Here is a 24,566-nt window from a genome sequence, read left to right as displayed (position 1 = left end):
ACACCCCCTAAATATAGCTATTGGCACAGTCTAATCTTTCTTTATGAGTGCATTGATGCGTACCACTTAATGCAGCAGCTTTCTTTTGATAGGGTGTAACTTGATTCCCAAGGCAACTGTTGCCACCGCAAAACACTAAACACATACATCGGTACGTCAATATAATCTCTAACTAGCACCACTATAGCAATCCGGTATATTTAAACTTGGATTTGTTTTTTTTGTGTGTTGTTGCATGTTGATTTAATGCTAAGGCAACTACGCCTTTAAGAAGAAAAGTAGAGCTTTGAAAGTTTCATTGGACTCCTCTGGTGTGCCAACAGAAGTGTGAAGTATAAGATGAAACTACGTAAGGAGAGATTTTGTTTTCCATTTGTTGTCCTTTTTTTAAGTATTACTGGTTTTATTTAAAAGTATCTTTTAATTCTTTAATTCTGTTCACTTCTTTATCCTCACAGCAGCCATCTCCATAGCTCCCACGCCAGTCTGTATTCCTCGCGCACCTCCTGTCCGGCAAGCTCGCTGCCTGGTGGATACAACCGTAAAATTTCCCGTAATTTCGGACTCCGCACAGTTTTGGAAAAGCAATCAGGTAAGCAGAGATTTCTTAATTGTGTGGTTTATCATAGAAATAGATTGTTCAAAACAACAACAAGAAAAACCAAACCGATCCATAAATATGCTTCTTAGAGTATTCCCAGATTGAACCCTTTACACCCACCATTTGTTCATAAACGGACTGTCAGTCTGGAGACACCAGATGTTCACCAGCACAACCACCAGAGGACACTGATCATGCAGAGAAAAGAGCATTACAGGTAGGTGCACTAAATCATTTCACTATCACTGAATCACTTGTGCCATTTCCCTCTTTCCTTTGAAGAGCTGACTTCAAAGACAATGACTGAAAGTTGCTGTGTCAGATATCATCAGGTATGGCGAAAACCCTTCTATGGAACCAGCAGTGAGAGAGAAGAGTACAGGTAAAATAGTGGAGGATACCATTGACCTTTTTATATTGAAAAACAACAACAATTGTTTCTGGCAAAGAAAAGCTGCTCTTTTTTATCTCCGTAGGAAGGAGTTGCGAGAACAGCTGAAGAGACAAATAGAGGAGAAATGTGCAGCAATAAAGCTGCAGCTGGCCAATAAAATAAAGGAAGCGGAGACTCTCCGAGAAGCAGACCGCCTCGATCTGGCCAGTGAACGAGAGCAAAGGATCCAACACAGCAAAGCAATGGCGGTGTACAGAGATGAGAACAAGAGGGTACAGCCCCACACATACATTATATATCCACTATTAATGCTTTTGTGGTTATGGCCCCATCCGGTAGTGCCCTGGAAATGTTTCATCATGCTCTCAGGTTACAAAAATACAGCGAGTGTCTGAGTGTGGGTGGGTTTTTTTTTTTCCTTCTTGTTTCTTTCTCTGCTCGTGAACAGCTAATGGAGCAGAGCTGGAGGGACAGAGCACTAACACGTTCCCAGGAGGCCCTGAATGAAAGAGAGCTGCTGCGCCTCAACCCCATCAACTGGAGTGGAACACTGAAATAGGTCAAACCTCCCCAGGAGGTCAAAACGTCAGACTTAGGCCTCACTGTAGCATGTGTGTCAGGTGGAAAAATGGGATCCCAAATGTACAGTGCAGAATCACTAAAGGAACTAATTTTAAAACATTTTGGATTACATACAGTCGTGTGAAAAAACGGGTACACAGTCTTTCAATTCACAGTTTTTGTATCAGGTCATTAAAAAAACAAAATCTGGTCCTTGGCAAATCTTAAAATTAGGTCAATACAACCTACATATCATACAATGTCATAATTTATTTAAACACAAATTCAGACAAAATACAGAAGCAGTGTTTTAAAAACTTAGTACACCCTTATTACTTCTATAGGAATTCAGAAAGTAAGCAACACTAGGTGAGCTGATCAGTTTCCTCTTACTTTATTGATAACCAGGAAGCTTATCAAAAACAATTTGAAGTCCACCAGTATATGGTGATAAAGAGTATTCAAAAGTTTAAAACACTCAATACCGTCACTAAGCTTTCCAGAAATGGATGTTCCAAGAAATTCACCCCAGGGTCCAACTGCATAACACTGAGGAGAACCTGTCAAAAACAAAAAGGCTCTGCCTGTCTCAGTTCTCATGTTAAATGTTAAAGTTCACAACAGTATAATTAAAAAAAAAAAAAAAAAAAAAGACTGAACAGGTATGACTTGTTTGGAAGGGTGGCCACATGAAAACCAAACATCACTGGTACAAACACTTCATACCACCTGTCAAGCACCATGTTGTGCAGCCACAGGCAATTTGCAGTCATTGAATCAAGCGTGAACTCCTCTGTATGTCAAAGTACTCTAAAGTCAAATGTGAAGCCACCTGTTTGACAGCTAAAGTTAAGGTGAGCCATGTGAAAGGATAATGATCCCAAGCGCAGCAGCAAATAAACCAAATGGCTGAAAAAGAGAAGAATTAAGGTGTTGCAGTGGCCCACAGAAAGTCCAGACATTGAGAGCTGTGCATAAATAAATGCCTGCAAACCTCAATAATCTGCAGCAAAGACGTAATGAGTGGCACAAAATTCTTCTGACTGATAGAATCACACAGAAAAGCAGTTAGTTGAAGTTATTGCTGCTGAAGACGGTTTTACAAAGGATTCAATCAAAAAAAGACTTCAGCATTTTTACTTTGTTTTTTGTCTGAGGTTGTAGTTACATGATTTATGGAGCAGATTATTTTGTATCATTACATCCTGTAAGTAAAACCTTAGAATTGAAAGAGCGTGTACTTTCTTTTTAACATCACTACACAATAACAATGAGAACCTTTCTAATAAAAACACATTAACTAATGCCAAGAGTTTATCTCAATGATGAACTACTCCCGATTTCCCTGTCATTTATAATATGATGCAAACATGGACCTCTGACAAAGATCAAATAAATAAATAAACAAAAACAACAAACAGTGCCAGACTTTTTATTGTAATGCAAACATCGCTAATGAATTTTGACTCTGGACAACATTCCACACTCGGAAAATCATCAAGCATAACTTAAAATAAAAATAAATAGACAATTGGACGGATAAAAAGTGACGCTCTATTGAGTGGCAATCCAACATGATTCTAATGTATCTCCCAGAACTACAATTTAACTCTTAAAAATATATGCTGATAGCACACACACACAAGTATAAAGGAAATATTAATAAAATATGACAACATAAATATAACTTCAAAATAAAGGCAACACAAAACGCTTGTATGTAGAATAGAGCTGGGTCCTGTTCCAGGAGGTTTAGAAAACTGAGTTTAAAAATGAACTCCGAGTTGTTTATCTCTGAAATAGGCAACTTTGAAGTTTACCGCAAGTTCATTTAACTCTGATGACAATAACCCCAAGTTAAACGCACACATGAGTAGAAAAAGAAAGTAACCGTCAGTTACACTCTGATAATGCAATATTCCTATTCATGTGGATCTACACAGCATTTTTATCCGTTGTTTTCAAGTGTTACCTTTTGAGAAAGTGCCTAACTGGTTCTGCAGGGCATGCGCTGGCATGTACCCAGTGAAGGGCACGCCATCACTGGGTACATGATCAAATGATAGAAGGTACCACAAAGAAAATCAAGCAGCAGTATAATTTGTTGTTTCTTTGCTAGATTTATTTTTCAGTTTTGCACAGAGTAAAAATACGGTGCAAAGTGAGACAGTATGTGTGTGTCATAACTGTCAGATATTACATTAAAAAAAAAAAAAAAAAAAAAAAAAAATGGTATCCCAATCTATGGATATGTCCAAACTGAAACTGAGAAACTCTTCCCAGACAGCTAAAATGACAGTGAAATAAAACTGAAACAAATAAGCTTAACTTGTTCCTTGTTGTATTTACTTAGTTGCAACTATATTTAGCTTGTTTATGCTTAATGATGACTCTGTAAAAAGGCACAATTTACTGTCTCTTACACTAAATCAGAAAATGTTAGACTATTCAGCATTGCTGATGGATCCACTTCTGGTCACTACTGCTATCTGGGTACACGCAGCGAGACTGGTTTGGGCCATTTTCAGTGGAAAATATGTTCAGGTTCAGACACCAAACTTTAGAAACTGTCTTTCAAAACGATGACAAAATTTCATGACCGAACAACAATATGTGGAGCAAGTCGCTTTAAAATATGTTTAATTGCATTTTAGTGCCCTTTAAAGTTCTTGCAGCCTCATTTTCACTTGATTACAACATGACAAATGTGATCATTAACCAGCATCATGTGTCTAAAGCTTTATACAGATTAAAATGATTTAAACAATAAACACCCATTGTTTTAGGAACATTCAGTGGAGTTCAGACAGGTTGACAGCTACAGATTTTATTCTGACGTCTGCAGGATAATTTGCTTGGCTCTGACCTTTAACAGTGGCCTTTTGAATGAGGAAATGAAAAGTAGTTAACTCTATTTCTAGAACTGAAAAAACGTTTCTCGGGGTTAACAAACTCAGCACTGTTGGCTTAACCTGCTTCCTGTAACAGGATCCTGGTACTTAAATAAGTAATGTTGGTGACCCAGCAGCTATTAAAAAGTTATCTTCCATGCCAAGTAGGACAAATAAATACATAGGGTGCTGTATCTTTCATTTCCAATCCTATTTATCATGCATTATTATTACAAAGAATTATTCTGGGACAAAGAGGTAAAAAGTTATTCTGTGAACATAAATAAATGGCTGTTCTTAATGTAAATATCCCAGAGTTTTATGAGTGCTTCACTGGGGGAATTTGGGAAATTGTGATATCTCCATCCTACCCAATGTCCCACAGCGGTAAGTTCAAGTGCATTAGTAACCTGACACACTCACAACTCATGTGCCATTCAAACTATGGGAGGGAGGGAGAGCTGAAATGGGGAAAACGCAGATGGACTTCATGAATAGAGTAGATGAAAAAAAAAAAATCTTTTCAAGAGAGACAAAGACCAGACATCATATCCAAATGCATAAGATTTTCACAATCAGTAGTGGTCTTTATGTCACCCTTGTTCCCAACACAGCTGAGGTAGGGAAGTAAGTTCAGTTCCTTTCCATCAGTGCAGTGATGCTTCGTTACTCCTCTTAAAGCTTCATGGCTTCATGTTCTTTAAGTTCTCCCTTCTTCCCGTGTTATGCAACTCATACACATAAATTAACCCACGCCCTTTAAATTAATTCCCCAGTCACAAGTAAATCCCTGAAAATCTAGCATTGCAAAGCTAGTTTCTTGCCTCAAACTGATTCCTATTTACCCAAATTGACCCGTCTTTTTATTCAAGCTACGGTCCAATGCAGTCTAGCGTCCCTTCAGAAATCCGTCCAGCATGTAGTCTCCCTTCTCAGTCAGCCAGTATCCAGCCATAGCAGCCACACCTCCAATGAAAATAGCTGTGAAGACCATGTCACCCTTGGCAGCAAGGGTGGCTAGGGCACAGATTACCACTCCAAAGAACATCTGTTGCAGTACAAGGACCTCATCATCTGTCATATCGTCAAAGAGTCCCTTCTCTGGGCCAGCTGAAGAGGTAAAAGGAAAAGAAACCAAGAGGTCTGAAAAGCTGTACGCTGCATGTGTGTGTTTGCATATTCCTTATGGCTTTTTCTTACCAGGAGGTTTATTTTCAACACAGATGCTGTCTCTTCTGATAAAGCCATTAGCACAGTCACAGTGGAAGGAGCCCTCCTCATTTATACAGGCCTCATTGAGTCCCGGGCATGCTATGGCACGTTCACTACATTCATCTATATCTGTAAGAGGACACAAAGAAAACAAGTTTAAACACATCAGGAAAAGAGAAAAGGAAACTGATGTTGAGATTCAGTAGCCAGTTTGTGTATACATACCAAGACACTTCGCTCCCTTCAATCTGTAGCCACGCGCACATTTTTTACAGCGGGCAGGACCACTACCCATGCAGCCCACACATGCCTGGTCACATCCTACAAAACGCCAGAAATGCAGTGATCAGCATTACATATTGCTATAATAAACATTTTTTCACCAGGAATTCCACTGCACATTTATTAAGTCATTTTACTGTAAAAGTAATGAGGCTTTGTTACCATACTTGATAAATATCTTCGCCCTTTTTTCAGTTTTTTCTTACTACTTAAAATAACTTGTAGTCAACAAGTGAGGTTAGATCAAATAAATTAAAATTACTATATTACAATTGTAACCTCTTTGGGAATCCCACAAATTCCTTTGTGGAAGAAAAACTCTGTCCTACACCACCTAAAGAGAAACAACAACTAACCAGTAATTGGACTAAACTGTTTTGCATTTCATATTCAAATTAAGATGCGTTTGCAAGGTGCAGTCACCAGCCACGATGTCAGGTACACCCATTTAACTGCTTATTAACACAAATCTCTACCAATTACATGGCAGCGACTCATTTCAAGCATGCAAACAAGTTCAACCAAAGCATCAGAATGGATATGAAAGGTGATTTAAGTGACTTTGAATGTGGCATGGATATTGACGCCAGCCTGGCTATGAGTACTTTACTGATCTACTAGCATCTTCCTACACAACCATGTTTACAAAGAATGGTCCAAGAGAAGAGAAAATATGAGTGACAGTTCTCTGGATGAAAATGTCTTGCTGATGCCAAAAGTCAGAAGACAATGGCTGGAATACTTTGAGCTGAAAGGAAGCTAACAAGTCACTCAAATACCCACTAATTCCAACCATCTCTGAACTCACAACACATCAGACCTTGAACTAGATGGGCTACAGCAGCAAAAGACCACACCTGGTGCCACTGCTGTCAGCTGAGAATGAAAATCCAGACTGCAATTTACACAGCCTCTCCAAAGTTGATCAACATAAGATTAGAAAAAGGCTGCCTGGTCTGATGAGACTCAATTTTTGCTGTGACATTTGAATGCAAGGACTAGATTTGGCATAAACAGCACGAAAACATGGATCTATGCTGCCTTGTACCACTGGCTCAGGCCGCTGGTGGTGTAATGGCAAGGAGAATATTTTCATGGATCACTTTGGGCCTGTGCATCGAGCATCGTTTCAATAGGATAAAGCACGATGTTACAAACACGTCAGTGAGTTAGCGGTACTCAAATAGCCTCCACAGGCATCAACCCAAAAGAACAACTTTGGAATGTGGTGGAATGTGAGATTCCCATCAGTCATTTTAATCTGACAAATCTACAGCAACTGCATGATGCTAGCGTGAGAATATGGACCAAAATATCTGATGAACATTTCAATGGAACTTGTTGACTTTTTGACATGAAAAATTAAGGCAGTTTTGAAGGCAAAAGGGGGTCCAACTCATTAAGAGCAAAGTATAACTATCAAGTGGCCAATGAGTGCATGTCTTTATGCAGTTTGATTTAAACATTCCTTGAACTGTGAGAAGTAGCATACAATAACACCACTCACATTTTGTGATGAGACTTACTGAAACTGTATTATCACATATGCTCCAGATGTAACTAAAAACCTGCCTCTTATTACAGCAGCACCACAAAATATGCACGATTTAATAAGTTCCAGGAAAATGAAAATAGTAACTAGAGAAAAGAGCATACCTCTGCATTCATATGATCCATCTGTGTTGTGACAGTAGGTGTTAGAAGGGCAACGAGCCAGCTCTGTACCGCATTCATCAATGTCTAGGAGACATACAAGCCATGTCAAACAACAGAAAGTTGGCACCGAATCACTGAATTGCTATTGAGTGACCTCTAAAGCCACAAACTCACCAACACATTTGTTGTCATGAAGGATCCAGCCGGGTTTGCAGTCCAGACATTTGTAGTCCTGCGGCCCTGAGCATTTCTTGCATGAGTGGTAGCAGGCTACAAAGGATGAAAGACACAGTCACAGGGTGAGGGTCAAGTTTAGATGACCCCAGGCAGGATTTAACAGCGTGGAAACCATTATCTGAATCTGTGGCACCTGCACAGGCTGCTATGCTGTTATTGGAGCTTTTCTCTCTGTAGTAACCATCAGCACAGCTTTGGCAAAGATGGCCTGAGTACCCGGGATCACAGACACACTCTCCATCTCCCAGGCGAGTACCCTCCCCTTCACAGCGGCCCAGACCTCCACATGTGCCACCGGGTCCAGATGGACACTCTGTATGGGATAAGCAGGATATCAGTGCTACACTTTAAACCTACAATTAACATGATTCTGATTATCATCACTGAGTTCCATGCGTTTTTAATATTTTTTGGACCGACTAGGTTGTCAGTGCTGACATAAGGCAGCTTGTGTTTAAAGCCACACCTTTGCAGTCAGGTCCAAAGTGTCCAGGTGGACAGCAGAGTCTCAGCTCCTCTATACACAGCCACTCAAACAGGTCTGGTGCTTCCTGCTGTCTGTAGGATGTACAGATCACATCAGTTAGGAAGTTAAGACAGGGGCATGATATAAAAAAATAAATAAATAAATTTAAAAAAAATCAGCATAACCTAATTACACAGGAGAAACTGACGGTGCCACCTACACACTCTACAGACAACTTATTCTTTTAAATTACATTTCAAAATGTGCGTCAGAAGACCTTTTCCTGCTGATCTAATTCATCTCAATTTAACACAGGTTCATGCATGAAAGCAGCTTTTTTTACCTGTGGAACCACCATGTCTCCACTTGGTCCTCTATCTGCTCCAGCAGTCGATTACATTCAAAATCTGTTTTCTCACAAGCAGATTCTACTATCTCTAGTAGGCGAGTTTCACTGGAACACAAGTTTGGACAGAGACAGCAACATAGTCATGAAGTAAGAACATCCTACCCCTTAAATATGATTTAACCCCACCTTTTCCAGTAGAAAACTTTTGGCAAATATATATATTACACAATAGGGCTGGGCCATATTATACCGTTCACGGTAATACCGGTATAATGTTAGGCAACGATAGGAAAATGAAATATCGCGATAGAATGGGAGTAAAACGCGCATGCGCAGTGCCTTTGTTTTCATACGCACATGGCCGATTGTTGAGTGAAACAGATGAACCAGAATTGGTTTGTAAAAATGGTGCAACTTCAGTGATGTGGAACTGGTTTGGTGTTTGTCCGTCAGATATACGACAAAGCACATTTTTTTGCAGAACATGCAAGCGGCCGTTGTTATTGTCATATTTGTCGGACTAAGATGCTCTTAAATCTGGGAGTAATCTGGGTCCTAAACTCCGTAATCCTTCAGGTCAAACAACACTGCAGCATCACAGAGTTAAAAACTGTCTAAATTCTTTCATCTTTAATAAAACGATCAGCATTGCTGCTTTACCAGGTGTAACTATGAAGTTTAACTTCCAGGCATCCATGAAAACTAAAGTTATTACATTTAACGGAGTTAGACGTTAGCAGGAAGCTAGCGGAAGTTAGCAGGAAGCTAGCGGAAGTTAGCTCGCTAGTTTCGCTAGTTACCTAAGCATGATATTGCATGTTCTGACTGAGAGATTTCTGAAAAAAATCAAACGTACAGTTCTGCTATCACTTCCAACATAAATGAAGACAGGAAACTAAACAGCAGTGACGTTTGTAGGGTTACTGAAGTTGGGCTAGCTGGTATATAATGATGTGCTACGTGATCGCTAGCGACACAGCTATGTTAGCATAACATAAACAGTGAAGCTGGAGGACGAACACTAACACTTTTCCACTTATAAAAGTTAACGTGAAGGTTCTTCATGGTTAGAGACAAATGCAATCGCATGGCAGGATGTTGTAAACGGACCAAACTTCAGTCAGGAGAACAACTGAGATAATCCATCCACAATACGAGGTTAGTCATTAATAGACTGCAACAACATGGGAATAGAGCAGCTGCCAGAGAATTCAACATTAATGAATCAATGGTACAGAAGTGGAGGAAGCAAGAAGAATGAGTTTAATAAAGTTTGATTTATCTGACTGCTTTGTTTCGCTTAATGTGCCTTATAATCCCGTGCACCTTATGGTCCGAAAAATACATACTGCACACTGCAGTTTAATGTTGCAAAGCACCTCTTTTTAACTTCAGTGGATATTATACATGGTTATGCTCAGGATATGTCAGCCCATTTCTACTGGAAATGCCTTTTGGTTAAACTTTCAGCAAGGAATTTGCATTTGCACTGTTACATTTTTATAAAGCTTTAATGTACATAAAAACCAACTTCTTGTTTAAGTGAAAATAAATGGAAGGTTGTCTTTTTGCGCTAGTAATGTTGTGGAGTTGTATTTTGTCTCGCATCAATTATATCGTCGGTTATATCGTTATCGCAAATTTTCAAATATATATCGTGATAAATATTTTTGGCCATATCGCCCTGCTCTATTACACAAACTATCATACAAATATGCAGAGGACAGGATGTCTAGTAATATAAGTTATTATGTGAATTTAATTTAGCAAAAAGACGGAACTAGTCGTATTAGACATTGTGAATATATGAGCAGGTATTTGCTAAGTACTCCAACAAAAATTTAGTCTTACCTGGTTGCATATTTAGCCAGCTTCTCCTCCTCCCAGGCAGTGTTTCCTCCCCCAAAGTTCTTATTGGCTGTTCTCTCCAAGCCCTAGAAAGAGTAAAAGTTAGGGTCCTAAAAACATTCTTTTTAAGGTTTGCTCAAAGAAGACAAGCAAGCATTGACAGTTTCTTTGGATACAAGGACTACCTTAATGAAACTCTCAGTGAGTTTTTTGCAGGTTTGGCACGGTGCTGTCTGGACTCTCACCACAGAGAGCTCTGAGAGAAGCACCAGAGCAGGCAGGAACGGCCAGGCCCACCACATGATCCTATAGACAGCATGCATACAAACAAACGCACAAACAATTAATGTTTAAAAAAAAAACAATCTTTTTTTTTTTTTTTTTACAAGTTTTGTTTAAACATCATAGCAAGTGTCATCAAATGCACCTACACTTCCAGAAAAAACTGTGTTTCTAGAGATCTGATCACAACTATGTGGTGGACAATACAAAAGAAACTGTAATACGAACCCATAGCTGTGCAAAACGCACTAAAATTCTTCTTCTTGCTTCCTTTATGAATCAGCATGTCTTCTTCTTTCTTCACTATATCCATGAACCTCCTCTGAGCTCTTCCTCTTTTCATTCTGCCTGGCAACTCCATATTCACCATCCTTTGCCTAATATATCCACTATCCACCTGCATATGACCAAATCATCAGTTTGCCTCTCTAACTTTGTCTTCAAACAGCTCAACCTGAGCTGACCCTCTGATTTAATTTCAAATCTTGTGCATTCTGGTCACTCTTGATGAATATCTTAACATCTTCAACCTCCAGCTCTGGCTTCTGTTTTATTTATTTTTTATTAGGGCTACCATCTGCAAACCTTATGTCACAGGAAGTCTCATTGCCATCTTGTAAACCTTCTCTTTCACTTTTATGGTTATCCTTATTTCACAAGTTACCCCTGACTCCACCCTGCCTGCACTGTCCTCTTCGTCGCTCTTGCATACTGTGTACTTACTTTGGATGGTTGAGCAGTATTGACGAGTTGACAGGTATTTGTCTTTCATTCCTCTTCTCTCCAGATCATACCTTCACCTCTTCCAATTCTCTTCCCCCTGCTTGCAACTACTGCTACAAATCACACTGCCGTATGCAAAATTAGTCCACGAAGACTCCTGTCTGACCTAAGCTGTCACTCTGTTTATCAGCACTACAAACAAGAAGGTTTTTTACAGCTGATCTCTGATATAATCACACTGCCACCTTGAACCCATCTTTCACTCCAGCTATGCACCTCATCGCTACCTGACTGCTTTACATGTTTTCCCCATGCTCCCCACACAGTACGTTTGTGATGGTTGACTTTTGAAGATTGTAGTGAGTGATTCAATGCCATATTATTATGATATTACTTAAATAGCACTAGCACGGCTACATTGCAGTCATATTGTGCAAACCTCCAAGCACCTTCACCACACTAGTGTAGCTAAAATAAAATATTGTAAGACTCTTTTTCTGATCTACAAATAGCTGCATAAGTGCTGACTAAAACCAGAAGGAAAGAACTAGCATGCTTATACTAAAGCCAAGGGTGCCTGGAAGCTTAGTTTTGATTTACATTTTTATTTGTTAACATGACAGTAACAGGTTATGCACTGGAAAATGTCTCAGAAATTATATTGGTTTATGAAACAGGAAAGCCTCTCAGGTTGTTTGCTTCTCATTATTGCCACAAAGCAGAAATAAAACAAGTTGATGCTGCTTTCATCAGGTATGATTCAAGAAGCTGGAGTAGCCTTTCCACAAGATGTTAAAGAAGTTGGAAATACTCCTGTCCTTTATTTTATAATTCATTTATGTTATCATTTATGACTCATTTTCTAATATGCATAAATATTAACTGTACATTTGAGATTTTACCGAGTGTAATAAGTATGTGCGTGTGCGTGGTGGGATTAATCCTCTCCATTTTTTTAATTGACTTTAAACTGTCCAAAGTACCCATCTTTATTTTTTTTTCGAATGTATCTCAGCCTTCACTTCCTAGGTTTTTGATATAAAAATCTGGTTTCATTAAATGCAGTCCAAATTAGATCTGTGAACAGTATGAATTTTTGTTAGACTTGTTAAAAGCTAGTCTTTAAAACAAGCAGCTTTAGCCTGCCTTAGCTTCATCGTTAGCCTGGTTAGCTCAGCATCAGCACCACCAATTAGCCGACTAGCAGCTGGCTAAGGTCAGTAGTTAGCTGCTAACTTAAGCTAACGCTGTGTCTATCATAGTCTGCTTATCTGTCCGGTGTGTCTTTGAAGATTGTTGATATCGGTTACCATATCCTCCTTAGGCTATTTAGCGTTAAATATGGACTAACTAAGCCGCATTAAGGCAGCCAATTTGAAATTAGCTTCAGGCTTTATTGATGATCCAGGTCTTACCTTGCTGAAAAGCCACCACCTCCGTTGCTGCTGTCGCTGTGCCACTGATGATGATGATGATTGTCGGATTCCCCGGTGATTCAGGTTCATAAAAATGCAGGCAGAGCTTCACATTTTGGACATCCACTTCACGTTGAACGCTTCAGTCGTGTCATTTTAGCAGTTGTTTGCTAGCTAATGCTGTTAGTGCTCACAACGCAACAGAGGAGCTTTAGTACCGTAGTGCTGGGCTGCAGTGAGATGAATGAATGAGTGAACAGCTTCCAGTCGCTTCTCTGTTTTCCATAAGGAGGAACCACCCAAACCTTCTGGGATTTAAACAATCAACCAATCATTCAGCATCCAGCTTTACATAAGTCAGTGCTGCATCGTCCAAGTATGAAACAGTATGTAAACATTTAAGACTAACTCTTTAAATGTTTCATTCTGATCATATTCTGTGCCGTCATGCTATGGTTCAGGTCCATTTTGACCCGACCATGAATTCCCTCATAATAAATTTCTAAAACTCATTTTCAAGTACAGATCGAATTATAGTGTTTAAATAGTAATCGGTTCAATTCAATTTATATTGCGCCAAATCACAACAGCAGTCACACTGAGGCGCTTCTTATTGGGCTTTATAATACAGAGAAACCCCCCCCCCCAAAATTTAACAACCCTCTTAACATGAAGTAACTAACTATGTGCATATTAGTATTGTACAGCACTTTATATAGCACTTTAAAAACACACCTGGTAGACCAAAGTGCTATATAAATAAATAAATGATAAATGTTGATGATGATAATCTCAAGCAGAGCCAGGCTCAGGGGAGGGCAGCCAGAAGTGGTTGTGGGTGAACGGGAGCAGGACAGGATAAAAGACAAACCATGGAAGAGAGCCAGAGATAATGCATTCATGCAGAGTGGTGTATAAACACATGAGTGAGTAAAAGAGGTAAGTGAAAAAGAAACACTCAGCACATCATGACCCGGAGCCTAGGCCTATTGCAGGTAAGATTCAGTGTCACTTGATCCAGCCTTAACTATATGCTTTATCAAAATGGAAAGTTTTGAGCCTAATCTTAAAGGTGGAGAGGGTGTCATAAAGATCCTCATAACTAGCATTTATAATTATCAATAAATATTAAATAAATGCAGATCGGCTCTACCTTGTTTCTTTTGAGCTTGGTTTCAATCTCTGTTAGTTTAATCATATCTTTTAAAAAGATATATTATATTTTGCTATTGTTAAATTATTTTCTTACAGTGTGATTATTTGTGCTTGCAGATGCAAAGTGCACAGGCACAAATACCCAGTTAGGCACATAATGCATTCACATTTATCTACTCCTTGAGTGGTCTTACTGACACTTAAAACACTTTATCTACCTCTCATGCAATTAACCTACAATGTATGCCTCTGGACTGTGGAAGAAAGCCCACTCCAGACACTGTGGAGGTGGTATGAAAGGCCTCAGCTAGGATTTGAACCAGGAAACCTGCTGTGACCACTCTATCACCATGCCGGGCTTGACTCTTAACTGCATAATTAAAGCTTAGATGCATTTAGGCCCCCTAACTGATGATGATAATAATAACATGTTAAAAAAAATAACCCATTATTTAATAAAAACTGTTGTTGTAATGTGTTGGTTTTTTTATTCTTAAAGCTTTCACAGATATGCATGTTAAACAAATGTCAACGAGCTTATTCTGCAAATGCAAGGAAGCTTATTCTTTTGATGCCACAAAGACATACCAACATTAGCTTTTTATTTAAGACAACAAGAAAAAACGAAAACAGTATAAAACAAAATGAACATGCCAAGACAAACTGGTTAAATATATTTACATATATAAAGTCAGAAACACAACATTATGGTTTCTTTTTTCTTCATTACTTTCAGCGCATTGATACGCAGTTATACAGAACTGGTATTGGGGGGTGGGGGGGTGGGGGGGTAAATCCTCATTAGCAGCTATCGGAAATGTTAAAACAAAGGTAGAGAAACAGAGTTCACTCACTTTTTTCCCGTCTGCTCTGCCAGTTATTACTCACCGTGCTCAATAAAGACATGTAATAGCATGTATAAGTTGATGATGATGAACACATTTTATGAATAATCAATGCAGAAATTCCAGTTGTTCTTAACAGTCTGCAAAATTGCCAAAATACATGCATGTCAATCTCCAAAAATGGGACAGGTGCTGCAGATTTTTTTCATGAACTTCACAAACTTTTACTTGCAGTAGTAGTACAAGTGTGTAGTTGTGTCATAGAAACAGAAGTGTGTGCACACAGTGAGTTTTTCTCCACACTTTACTCTCATTTTGTAGCCCTCCTGAGCCATGCTACTTTTCAAAAATAGTCATCACAGACCTTTGGATCTGCTGTCACCTTTTTCTTTGGAAGTGGTGATATTTTATTGTTTTCCTAGAGCAGGGCTGATTTTTTTTAATGCCTCCTTTTCAACAGGCTAGGATTCCAGAGTTTTTCCTGAAATAAAGAAGCTGAAGTAGCAAAGGTAATGATGAGCAACCGTTCAGATTATGTCATTACTGTTTGCTCATCCCAAAACTGAACCATAGCTGTCCTGTCGCATTGTCAGGCCCACTCCATTTCACTGCCCTGCAGGTCCGTGTCAGGGCTGGATGGGGGTGTGATAAGACTGGGCTGCAATGGCACAGTTTCCCCAGAGTCTTCCCCTCCTACGGCAACACAACTCTGATGCACTCCCACAAGGCGTAATACATTTGACCCTGTTGTGAATGCTGACAGTCTCTGGGCTAGAGCCCGTGATGCCATCCTGAGCCCCCCTGCTCTTTTCCGTCTGGCTGATGCAGTAGCTACTTGACGAGCTCCAGCCAGTTCAGTCAGGAAACCCAGGCTCTGGGATGGAAGGCTGTAGACATGCAGGCCTCGGAAAAGTTCTGGCAGCGGTCGGAAACTACCTGGGGGCTCAGGTGGGAGGGATTCAAATTGCACCAGCATAAACCGTTCGCCAGCGCGGCCCTGTAAGTAGTCTGCTAGAACACAGCTCAGTGAAGCACTGAAAACATCTGCACAGCGAGAAGACCCAGGGTAATCTCTTCCTGCCTCTTCTTCTTTCACATGTCTTTTCCTCTCTGAGCGCTGAGCTCCCCATTCTTCAGCCTTTGTCCAGGAGGCCTGGGTTAGGACTAGCACCACTTTGCCCCCTTGCCTTTGTAGCTGATCAAGTTGTGAGTGGAGCCACGGCACAGGTCCCAGCATGCTGAGCTCAGCATGGCTCCACAGGTCTAGAGACACACTAAAGCCCAGTGATTGGAGAGATGAGCCCAAATGACACAACAGCTCTGGCAGGCAAGGGTTATCATCAGGTGGGTACAGCAACACAACATGAACACCGCCCACAGCCCCTGAAATAGCAGATGTCAATGGCTACAATCAGTATTTGATCAAAGAAATCTACAGAGAATTATCACTCAAATCAAGATTATGGCATAAAAGTCAAGTAAGCTTGGAAACAAAAACAAGGAATGTGGAAATACTGGTGGCCCAGTGTGAAATTAACATCAGGCTTTCTCCTACCTTTAACGTCTTCGTCTTTCAGCCACTTCCAAACATAGCCTGTATGGAAAACAAAGATACCTTCAAGATATTTTCTAAGAACACTTATTCAATTATTCTGTTTTTCAGTGACACTCGAACAGGAAACTGACCTTGTAGAATCCCTTGTATTAAATACGCTCCCAGTATTGCTAAACACACGAGTAGTAATCCAATGATGAGCACCACGCTCCATCGCAATCGAGATGCTGTAAAAATGTGAAAATATGAAACTTTAATAAAGAAATGGAATGTTCTATTTTTTTAAAAGGTCACTATGTAGTTGGTTATTTGTTACATAGTAATGAAAGAAAGTGGGATTTTTTAGATGTTGCTTGAAAAAAATAAATTATTCCATTAATCTAATAGACAGCAATGCAGTCTTACTGGCAAACGGACACTGGGGCTCTAAGAGTGATTTTGTCCCGTTAATCTTCATCTAAAAAATTAAAGGCAGACGTTTATGTTAGCACAGTCTGTATAGTGATAAATGCATTCACAGTTTCATGAATAATTTTATGTTTGATCACCTGAACACATAGCAGAGGGTGAGATGGCACATTGAACTCTCCGGTTTGCTGAAGGGTTCAAAGAAAAGTCATAGTCAATCACAGCCAATAAAGAGCGATAAAGAAAAAAGAGAAGATTCATCACCGATCCTTTTGACTTCAGTGAACCATCATAACAGAACAAAATGCAGCATGTCATTCAAATCAACAAATGCAACTGACAGAGGCTCTTCACGCATCACCTGACTTGCATTTTTCTTTTCTGTTGTTTGCTTGCAGCCAGTTGAAAAAACTTTTGTAAAAGCTTTGTTCCCACACATTGGGGCACTGGATGATGCGCAGACATTAAATATTTCAAGGATTAAAAGAAACAAAACAAAAATAGAAAGTTTGCATTCTCAAGACATTTATAAAACCTCTGTTACAAATTGTTTTTCATCTAGTTCTGATATTGTAAGATCACCGCTCATGAATGTGATCTCTTTTATGTGATCATGATAAAAGAAAGCGTCATGGCTTCACGTTCCCCATGGTTCTGCTTTTTAAGCATGTCTAAATTTCTGGTGTGTTTAAATCAACCTTCTGGTAATTTATTGGCTAATCCAGTCATTTTAAACATTCTAGTTTAAAACTGTATTTTTAGAGTTGAATTAACCCCCCCCCCCCCCAAACTGAATTAAGCCTTAAAACTTCATGTTGAGACTTCAAATTCTAGTACAACTGAATATCTATTTAAATGTTGGACACATTCTTTCTTTTCTTTGTTTTTTCTTGAGGTGAATCAAGCTTGGAACTGTTTCGCCATTCTTCTGTAGATATCTGTTTGTCTGAGTTATGTAAAAGGCAGAGGATGGTTTGAACTGAGTGACTCATGACAGAGATATTTCAAGGCAAACAAGGCAGCTCTGTATGAAGTTAAGCCCAAAATGAGGAAGATGGTCAGAAATAAGACTCCAGTTATTAAAATAATCTTAACTGACTGTTTGCTGTCTGCTTTATCTCTGGTTTGTTACATTTGGAAGAAGGGAAAAAAAAAATCCTATTTGCTTCTTTGTTTCTGCGTTTTTCTGACTATAAGGTTTAAAGTTTATTTTTGGTGCTAACAATGCATTGTTTTTCTGGAGACACAGTGAAAAGAACATATTGACTCATAGCAGTCATTTCCAAAATTATAACAGTGGCTCATGAAAACTACATTACATCACACTCAGGATTTTTGCTGTTTTTACCAAGTATCTGTTGCTTCGTTCATCCCATTTAGCTTGTAGTCTCTGTCTGGAACCCATCACCTCTTCACACTGGCCTCCCACCTGGCCTTTCTTGCACAGCCACACCTCTGCTTCCAGTATACACGGCGCACTTACATTCCAGATCAGCCCTATGCCACCATCCCTCAGCTGAGACTCCACCAAAGTTGCAGACACACTGTGCTGCATATTTTCGAGTGCACCTAAAAAAAACAACAACAAAAAAACCCAACAACAACAACATGCAATTCTCCATGTCTGAAAATTAATGTCCCATGCAAATGTCTTCTGAAGTTGATGTCAGGCAACACCATTTACCTTCATTGTTTTTGAAAGGGCAGATTTGTGTTCTTAATGATCCCTTCCACCATGCCTGTAAATAATTTTATATTTATTATATTATATATATTTATGTATTTTCCAATAGCTTAGCTGTCACTTAATATTTTGGCTTACCTGGAAGCACAGGCATGGTGCAACAAAGTCTAATGGTATGACCACCTCATCCTTCTCTTTGGGCTGCCAAAGATGAAAACAAAGTTAAACAAACAAATAAACATGCATGATGCTGATTTTGCATTACCAGAACAAAATATTGACCCACCCATTCACGCTGTTCTGCAGGAATTTTATCCCAAACCATCTGCCATGTGATTGCATCTCCTTGTCTGACATCAGCTTTTACAAGTTGCAGTTTGACATTCCTCCCCTGATCTTTCACACAGAGTCTGGGACCTTAGTTTCAATAGTCATAAATTAGAACTTGGCTGGATCAACTCACTCAATGGTGTAAAATCGTTTTTACCAGGCCTGCATTTTACTCCTGGGTTTTGAAAGTGTCTTACCACATTCCTTTATAGTTCCGTTAGGCTCCTCATCACAAACTGAAAAACAGAGGGTGTAGTAAATGTTGGGTAACACTGCTCTACAATTCATCATATTTTTGCTCCCATTAACTTAAACTCACCATTTTTTAAAGAGGGAAGTGTCATATTTTGACTCTTTGAGTCTACACTGACCATAACAGGACTGCCGAACTGCACTTTTTCTCTCAACAGCAGCTGGAAGTGCAGGAAATATGTAGTAAACTTTAAAACATTTAATTGTATATAGTAAAGCTCTTAGATTGAGTTTATGAGAATGCAGAGAGTCTATCCATAATGGAGAAAGCATTCATATCTGTTACTTAGGCAGAAACATAAAAATAGAACAGTTTAAAACAACATCCTTAATTGAATATTCAACTCAAGTGAAGCGCAAAGTACAAATGAGGTGTGATCCCCCCCCCCAAAAAAATAGTGCACTTGTTAAGCAACAAAATATCTCTAATTAATGGTTGATAGTCTGAGCTCCAAAAGAGCAACATGGGCCCGCCCTCTTGTGGGTGGCTGTAGCTCAGGTGGCAGAGCAGGTCAGCCACTAATCAGAAGGTCGGTGGTTCGATCCCAGGCTGCATCCTGGCTGCATGCCAAATATCCTTGGGCAAGATACTAACCCCGTGTTTGCCTACTGGTGGTGGTCAGAGGGCCCGGTGGCGCCTGTGTCCGGCAGCCTCGCCTCTGTCAGTGCGCCCCAGGGCAGCTGTGGCTACAATGTAGCTTGCTATCGCCAGTGTGTGAATGGGTGGATGACTGAATGTAGTGTAAAGCGCTTTGGGGTCCTATGGACTAGAAAAGCGCTATACAAATGCAGGCCATTTGTGGGCTCCAGGAGGTGTGGGGTTGTGCCGTGTCTGGGGGTTTGTGTTTTTTAATTTGTGTGCGAGTTCTGGTTTCTGTCTGCTATGTTTGCTTGCATTATGATTTTATTACTCTTACTTTAGTTTATTGTACAGGTTTGAATTTACTTTGCTTTTAGTACTTGTTGGTTTAATTCTAGTTACTGTTTGTATTTCATAAGTTTGCTGCACCCTTCAGTGCCTCATTTGTCACTGTTTAAATTAGTTGCTGTCATGTCTTGTTACCCTCCGTGTTTAACTGATTACCTCATATGTCTATAAATACCCCTAGCCTTCTGTTTAATCTTTGTATTAATATCCTCTTCATGCTTGTTTCCAGTTATTTATTTAACAAGCAACTTCCTTATAGAATTTTGCCACAACCTAAAAAAAAAAAAAAAAAAAAAAAAAAGAAAAAGTGTGACGTGTTACTTATTCCCTGTTATTTGAGGCGCAATTCCAATCTATGCTTACTTGTGCTACTATCTGGACTGGAACCGAAGAAGGAAAACCTAAACTCAGACGTTTGAAACATGAAAAATTGACACTATTTTGCCATGTTTGATAGTTAAGAGTTTGTTGTTTGAATGATTATGACATTTTAAATGTCTCTTTCATGTAGTGAAACAAAACAAATATAGTCTCCAACCCCACAGATTACTTAATTAATCCTGAATAAAAACAAATCAGACAATAAATAATACCTTCACTCTTTCCTAATGTTACCTTATATGTCGACTTGCCAACAGTGGTGTTGCTTTGTTTAAAATAGAGTATCTTCCAACAGTCTAACGTTCCCGGGACACTAAAATGCACTTTCACAAAATCTGTAATATAGAGAAAAATGTCATGGAAAAATATGTTACATTTTTTGTGCTCGAAGCACGTGATTCTAACTGCTAACAAACTCAAACTTTGTTCTGCTGTTTGACACACACACCTTCTTTTTCGCCGTCATCACCCGACTCCTCAGAAACATCCGTCACGATACCCATTTCGTCAGCTTGGATCATCATCATGTCAGCAACATTAAATACAACATTAGTTCATGACATGTGACAGGTTAACAAGCTCGACAGCTATGATAAGAATGCAGGAAAACATTTTAACATTAAGAGCGTTGCCATCAAATATGATGCTTGACATCATTATGAAATGTGCGTCCCAGTAGTCTCTCAAAATGATTTATGGCAAAGCTACCTTGTAGAGTGATGGTGACTTGAAGGCAAAGACTGCAGTTCTGTTTGTTTGAACAGCAGAGAACACTTTCGAGCTGCAACTGTGTAACGTCAACTTTACTGTATGGATCAGGGAAGTCATCAGAAAACGGAGCTGTGAAAACAAGAGCGTTTCTGCTTTAGACAAAAAGGTTTATTTGGGATTGAGATTGAGATGATAACAGTGAGAGTGGATGTGCAAGTACTGATCATGCTGCTACCTTGATCCACATGGCAGTCAGTCAAACCCTGAAGAAAGAATAAAATGTGAACGAGAGTTGAATGAATCACATCTAAAAGGTACCACTGATGTCAACAATTGTAAGTAAAATGTCTGGTAAATAGAGACATATCCTGCATATTTTTTAAAAACTAAGTTAAACGCTTTCAATTTATCACACAACTGTAGTGAGCAGCTTCAGATATTTGAAAGCCTGATTCCAAATATTTTTATAATAACATTTCGGTTATTTAAAAAAAAAAACTTTATGCATTTATATTTCCTTTGTTCTGTCTATTTTTTATTGTTATTACTTTTCTCTTGCAGTAGTAGTAGAGTAATTCTTCTACAATATCTTGCTTCCCCTTGTTTTGGCTGCTCCCTTTAGGGGTCACCGCAGCAAATCCTCTGCCTCCATCTGACCCTATCCCCAGCGCCATCATCCTCTTTTCTGAATATTCAGCATCCTTTGCCCACTTTATCAGCTCTCTCTGCTCTTCACATGTGCAAACCAACTCAACTTTGCCTCTCCAAAGTACTGTACCTGAGTTCCTCCTTTGATGTATTATTTTCTAATTTTGTCCATCCTGTTCACTACCAATGGAAATCTTCAGCTCTACCACCACCTCAATTTCTTGTCTTTTTTTAAAACATTATATTGGAGCTTTTTGCCTTTATTACAGTGATGAGTAGACAGAAAAGCAGAGAGAGAGTGGGGGGGGGATGATAGCCTCGGGTTGAAGCTAAATGCAGGCTGCTGTATTTTGCTTCCTGCCTCATGGTCACCTGCTCACTCTGGGAGCTACACTGACATCTGGCATCAGAGCCACAGACGACAGGAGGTCTCACTACCAAATTAATAACCTTCCCTTTCACTCTTGCTACCATCCTGTACTATCCGCTACTACCACAAATCACCCTGACACTTATCTCCACTCACTCCAACCTGCCTGCACTCTCCTTCACTTCTCTGTTGCTTTGGATGGTTGAACCCGGGTATTAAAACCACCTACACCTGTCTACTTCTCATTCACACACATGTATTCTTTCTTGCTTCTACTAACTTTCATTCCTCTTCTCTCCAGTGCAAACCTTCTCCTATCCAGCTTCCCCTTCTTTTTGCTCCCTACTCTCACTCATCTGTGAGCATCATAGTCCATGGAGACTCCTGTGTGATCTCATTTATAAGCATGTCCATCACCATCGCAAACAACAAGGGGTTCAGATCCCATAACGGATGAAATCCCACCACCAGCTTGAACCTATCTGTCACTCTCCATCACGGTTTCTCTCCTGATATGTGTCTTGCACCACTCTGTTATTTTTGCGCACACCTATAGAATTAAAGAGGATCCATACTCATCCTGCCATCACTATATTAACTCTTATCTGATGCTACTGCAATGACTTATTTGCTTTCATTCCTGCGTGCACATTTATGTTTATTCAATGTTGGATTTAAAGGCTTATGTTTCGTTGTATTCTTCTATGTATGCTCCGTGTTTTTGCTTTGAATGCTTTTATCTCTGTTCTTTGACAAATCAGCAACGCCTATGAAAATGTCATGTCGATGTCAATGATGTTCACTGCCGCTTAAAGTCAAGGAATAAAGACAGTTAAGATTTATGTAAGTAATGTTACATACTGCATCATGTGCATAAATACTGCCATTTCTGACACAATAGTTTCAGGGAAGTCAAGCTACCTTCCACGGAATTGGAGTGGCGGAGTAAGGTGCCAGACTCAGGTAGATGAGTAAATAAGTAATGAACATCTGACTCAGGACAGGGTGTCTCTTATCCTAATTTTCCAAGAAGACGACGTTTGCACAGTAAATTTTGTTCCCTTTGCACCTACATTTTTTTTAAATAGATAGCAATAACAAAATTTGGTAACACACTTTTATAGTTAGATCACTTAAATCATTAACCGCCCATAACTTGCGTTGTTTTTATTTTATTAGACAGATTTATGTCTGACCTGATAATGACGCTATAGTAGACATAATACAAGCGCTACAAGCTTAAAACTGAGCAGTCATAAATACTCTCGCCCCATAGAGAAGAGTCACTCTTTAACCGCTTGATTCCAAAAGAAACATTTCTCAGTTCCCAGGATTCCCACTTACCTTGCTGCAGGTGAACTCAGGTGTGTCTTGGTCAAAAATCTCCAGCGCGCCTGCCGACACGAACAGCCAGAAACACAGCGATAACAGCAGGGAGACCACGTGTGGCACCCACCGGCGTGTGAGACCCATATTTTTGGAGTGCGCCTAGCACAAGCCCTTTCACTCCGACGCACGTCTCCTGCTCCACGGCTACGCTCCCCTCCTCACGGGACACATAAAAATCAGAGCTTCTTATACTTAAAGCACCGAGCTCGGCAGGACGAGAAAATCGCGATCATGTCTAGCTCGACAGTAGCGACGCATCGTGAGGCTCCTGGGATTTTGCTTCACCGCCCTTCCTGATAACTGAATAATCTGGAGTTGGGCGTGTAGCTGCGCCACCTGCGCAGGTTTGATGGGAGGAGGGGGCAAAGCTGTCAGCTGCAACGTGAGTTTCTGCAGGGCTGGTGAATCAATTCAGCAACATAAACATAAAGCGACACGCACACCAAATTGTAAAAACAAACCTGCTTGGCAACATGACTCACACTGATTGTTGTGAAGAGAGAAAGTCAAAAAGTAACAAGAAGCTGATCAGAACAAAAGTCTGTTTAGTTTTCATTATCTTAAACGGTCACAACAACCACGTGTTTGCCAACATTTTTATGGTCTATTTTTTATGTTCTTTGAGAGTTTTTTTTTTTGCAACAGATTGAAAACAGTCGTAATGAGTCAGCGGGAAGAGTTTCATTATGTTGCTCAGTTAAACTTTGCCATCATCGTGACAATAATGATGTAGATGGATCCTTTATGGTTGTTGTTGTTGTTGTTGTTGTTTTCACTTGCAAGCTGCTTAGTCGTTTTTCCGTTTTCCTTTAACTTCTCTCTAACTGAACAGGTGATCAAGATGGCGCCGAGTATGGCAGCCTCGTCGCGAGCTCCCCCAAGCAACGGCTTTCTTCTGTGTTTAATTTTACTTTTCCTTTATTTTTTCACGAGCAGCACTTGTCTCCCGTACCAGCAGACTGAGAGACAGCTTTTTCCATCAGGCCATCAGAC

General features: G+C 39.7%; 3 protein-coding genes across 4 annotated transcripts; 1 reads left to right on the top strand and 2 right to left on the bottom strand.

Annotated features, from left to right (window-relative positions):
• The first annotated feature begins 148 nt into the window (after positions 1-148).
• Positions 149-3,786, top strand: LOC146645449 (uncharacterized). Of its 2 annotated transcripts, XM_085393705.1 has the most exons (6): positions 149-349; positions 459-592; positions 691-818; positions 924-983; positions 1,078-1,267; positions 1,444-3,786. In XM_085393705.1, exons 1-6 carry the CDS (start codon positions 340-342, stop codon positions 1,552-1,554), a joined length of 633 nt encoding a protein of 210 aa, XP_085249831.1. In that variant the 5' UTR covers positions 149-339; the 3' UTR covers positions 1,555-3,786. The 2 variants fall into 2 exon arrangements, with proteins under 2 accessions (XP_085249831.1, XP_085249830.1); XM_085393704.1 differs by having other exon boundaries at positions 1,078-3,786.
• On the bottom strand, positions 3,750-13,178 carry creld1b (CRELD disulfide isomerase 1b). The gene is made up of 11 exons (XM_085393702.1): positions 12,918-13,178; positions 10,683-10,803; positions 10,501-10,583; positions 8,644-8,754; positions 8,301-8,392; positions 7,968-8,147; positions 7,772-7,867; positions 7,598-7,681; positions 5,885-5,980; positions 5,648-5,788; positions 3,750-5,557 (listed from the first exon to the last, which is right to left on the bottom strand). Exons 2-11 carry the CDS (start codon positions 10,797-10,799, stop codon positions 5,337-5,339), a joined length of 1,221 nt encoding a protein of 406 aa, XP_085249828.1. The 5' UTR covers positions 10,800-10,803; positions 12,918-13,178; the 3' UTR covers positions 3,750-5,336.
• Positions 13,179-14,576: 1,398 nt separating this feature from the next.
• Positions 14,577-24,163, bottom strand: LOC146645447 (interleukin-17 receptor C). Its single transcript, XM_085394691.1, has 16 exons — positions 23,529-24,163; positions 21,402-21,429; positions 21,164-21,295; positions 20,904-20,966; positions 20,690-20,790; positions 19,214-19,307; positions 19,092-19,130; positions 18,851-18,981; positions 18,703-18,765; positions 18,565-18,619; positions 18,229-18,449; positions 17,021-17,068; positions 16,878-16,929; positions 16,604-16,699; positions 16,473-16,511; positions 14,577-16,300 (listed from the first exon to the last, which is right to left on the bottom strand). Exons 1-16 carry the CDS (start codon positions 23,655-23,657, stop codon positions 15,507-15,509), a joined length of 2,085 nt encoding a protein of 694 aa, XP_085250817.1. The 5' UTR covers positions 23,658-24,163; the 3' UTR covers positions 14,577-15,506.
• Positions 24,164-24,566: the final 403 nt, after the last annotated feature.

The sequence above is a fragment of the Rhamphochromis longiceps genome, linkage group LG20 (genome assembly GCF_057381845.1).
Source record: "Rhamphochromis longiceps isolate RC_006_pf linkage group LG20, R_longiceps_female_GT1.1, whole genome shotgun sequence".
NCBI classification, from domain to species: domain Eukaryota; kingdom Metazoa; phylum Chordata; class Actinopteri; order Cichliformes; family Cichlidae; genus Rhamphochromis; species Rhamphochromis longiceps.
Note: the sequence above shows the minus strand (reverse complement) of the source record. Positions and strands in the feature narration are given on the sequence as shown.